This window comes from Austrofundulus limnaeus, unplaced genomic scaffold (genome assembly GCF_001266775.1).
Source record: "Austrofundulus limnaeus strain Quisiro unplaced genomic scaffold, Austrofundulus_limnaeus-1.0 Scaffold1264, whole genome shotgun sequence".
Classification (NCBI taxonomy): Eukaryota; Metazoa; Chordata; class Actinopteri; order Cyprinodontiformes; family Rivulidae; genus Austrofundulus; species Austrofundulus limnaeus.
In genome coordinates this window covers 9,893-11,817 of record NW_013953666.1, presented here as the reverse complement: position 1 = coordinate 11,817, position 1,925 = coordinate 9,893, and the positions used below count along the sequence as shown (strand labels likewise).

At 36.6% G+C, this 1,925-nt stretch overlaps 1 protein-coding gene across 1 annotated transcript in view; it reads left to right on the top strand.

The window, feature by feature from the left end:
* pcnx1 (pecanex 1) overlaps positions 1-1,925 on the top strand; it is a gene marked incomplete at its 3' end in the record, with an annotated part of 24,953 nt that overhangs the window by 17,087 nt on the left and 5,941 nt on the right. The window contains 1 exon segment of the mRNA XM_014031509.1: positions 1,218-1,411. Within this exon segment, the coding sequence (XP_013886963.1) occupies positions 1,218-1,411 (194 nt within the window).

The following is a 1,925-nucleotide window of genomic DNA, read 5'->3' as shown; positions in this document are numbered from 1 at the left end:
ATTTTATTTTATTTTATTTTTTGTCTTATTCCCATTTTTTCTTTTTGCATTTCAAAGCTCCACGTAGAACCTTCTTACGTTTCATCAGTGTAAAATGTGAATTCTTGCCATTTTTTTCAACCGGTCTTAAAGTTTTGATCAGGATGCTTCGTAAGAAGCATTTCAAGCTCCTGAAGTGGCCAGTATAACCCCAAAGAAAACCTTTGAAGAGAATTGAAAGTCCATGTTGCCCAGTGACAGCCCCAAAACATCACTGCTCTAGAGGAGATCTGCATGGAGGAATGGGCCAACATACCAGCAACAGTGTGTGCCAACCTTGTGAAGACTTACAGAAAATATTTGACCTCTGTCATTCCCAACAAAGTATATATAACAAAATATTTAGAATGTCTTTTGTTATTGACCAAATACCTATTTTCCACCATAATTTGCAAATAAATTCTTTTAAAAAATTAGACAATGTGATTTTCTACATGTTTCTCATTTTGTCTCTCATAGTTGAGGTCTAACTATGATGTCAATTACAGACCTCTCATCTCTTTAAGTGGGAGAACTTGAACAATTGGTGGCTGACTAAATACTTTTTTCGCCCGYTGTAAGAGTGAATAAATTAAGTATTCTATGAATAAAACTCCATTAAAGTTTACTCACTAATCTTTGTTAGTCCATAAACCTAAATTATACCCTGTTGTAAGTTGCTAAAAATGATTTTTAATATATTGCACATGATTTGTAAACATTGAAAGACTTTTGAACAATATGTAAGAATTTTATACCATCTTTGATGGCTCCTTTAGAACTTTGATCCCTGTGCCTCTGTTATATGTTTGTGACAAAACTTTGTATATGTTTTAATAACTTTTAAAGGAAACGTATCAAACTTTTTAATCTTTGCTTTTCACAGTTAAATCATTCAATTTTGGTCTATATACAATGATTTGGTCTGAATTCCTCGTAGCTCCACAGAACCCTCCTTTACCCCTATTCTGAGGTGTGTCTGAGAGCAATTAAAATTTTCTGCGTTCCTAGAGACTCCAAGWACACAGCAAAGTGCATTTAATTGCAAAAAAATGTGGATTTTTCAGGATAAGAGTCTTTTAAAGATTAATCTGAACTCACTCCCTCATTGTTTTATCCTCGTCCTCCTGCGTTGTTGTATATCAGAAGGAATATACTGACATCCACCACTTCTCACTTCCTTCCTTCTTCTCCAACAGTCTTCAGGAGGCTCTCAGCCAGGCCTCCCAGCCTTCTACTTCTCTGTGGAAAACGCAGCCATCCAGAACCCCTTCCCAAGTGACAGTTCTTAGTGCAAGTGTCTCCCTGTTGGCCAGGAATGGAAGTATGCCCCTGGAAGGTTCTCAGGACAAGGCCTCAACTGTTGGTACTTCCAGCTTACAGGATGACTTTGGTAGGACGCACACCAAGAGAGCCAAGCTGTCATTGGTTTTTACCCACTGCCAAAAAAAGGCAAAAGCATTGTCTGTGTGTTTGTGGGTCTGCTTGTTAGCAAAATATCTATAGCTGATAACTTTTGGGGTCGAATCAATTCAAGGTGGCAGTCACAGTCAGCTGACCTTAGAAAAAAATGGCTATAGTTAAGTCATTTTATTGTGCTAAAATTTGGTCTGATTGTAGCTAAAAGTCATTCATAGCATACAACCATTGTGAAAGTTATGCGTTTCAAAATGTAGCATTACCTGTTGCAGGCCACTCTGTCAGCAAAGTAGCAGATGTTTTTTCTATAAATGTAGACATTTTTACACAACATAATGTATTAGTCACAAATTTCGTCTTACGTTTATTTATTTACACTTAGGTAATATTTGAAATGTTTTCCACCACCCTGGTACCTACTTTTGTCAGACTAGTGAAAGGTAAACAAAAGACAAAGAAATCCAATGAGGTCTTTGTAATTTCTGGTC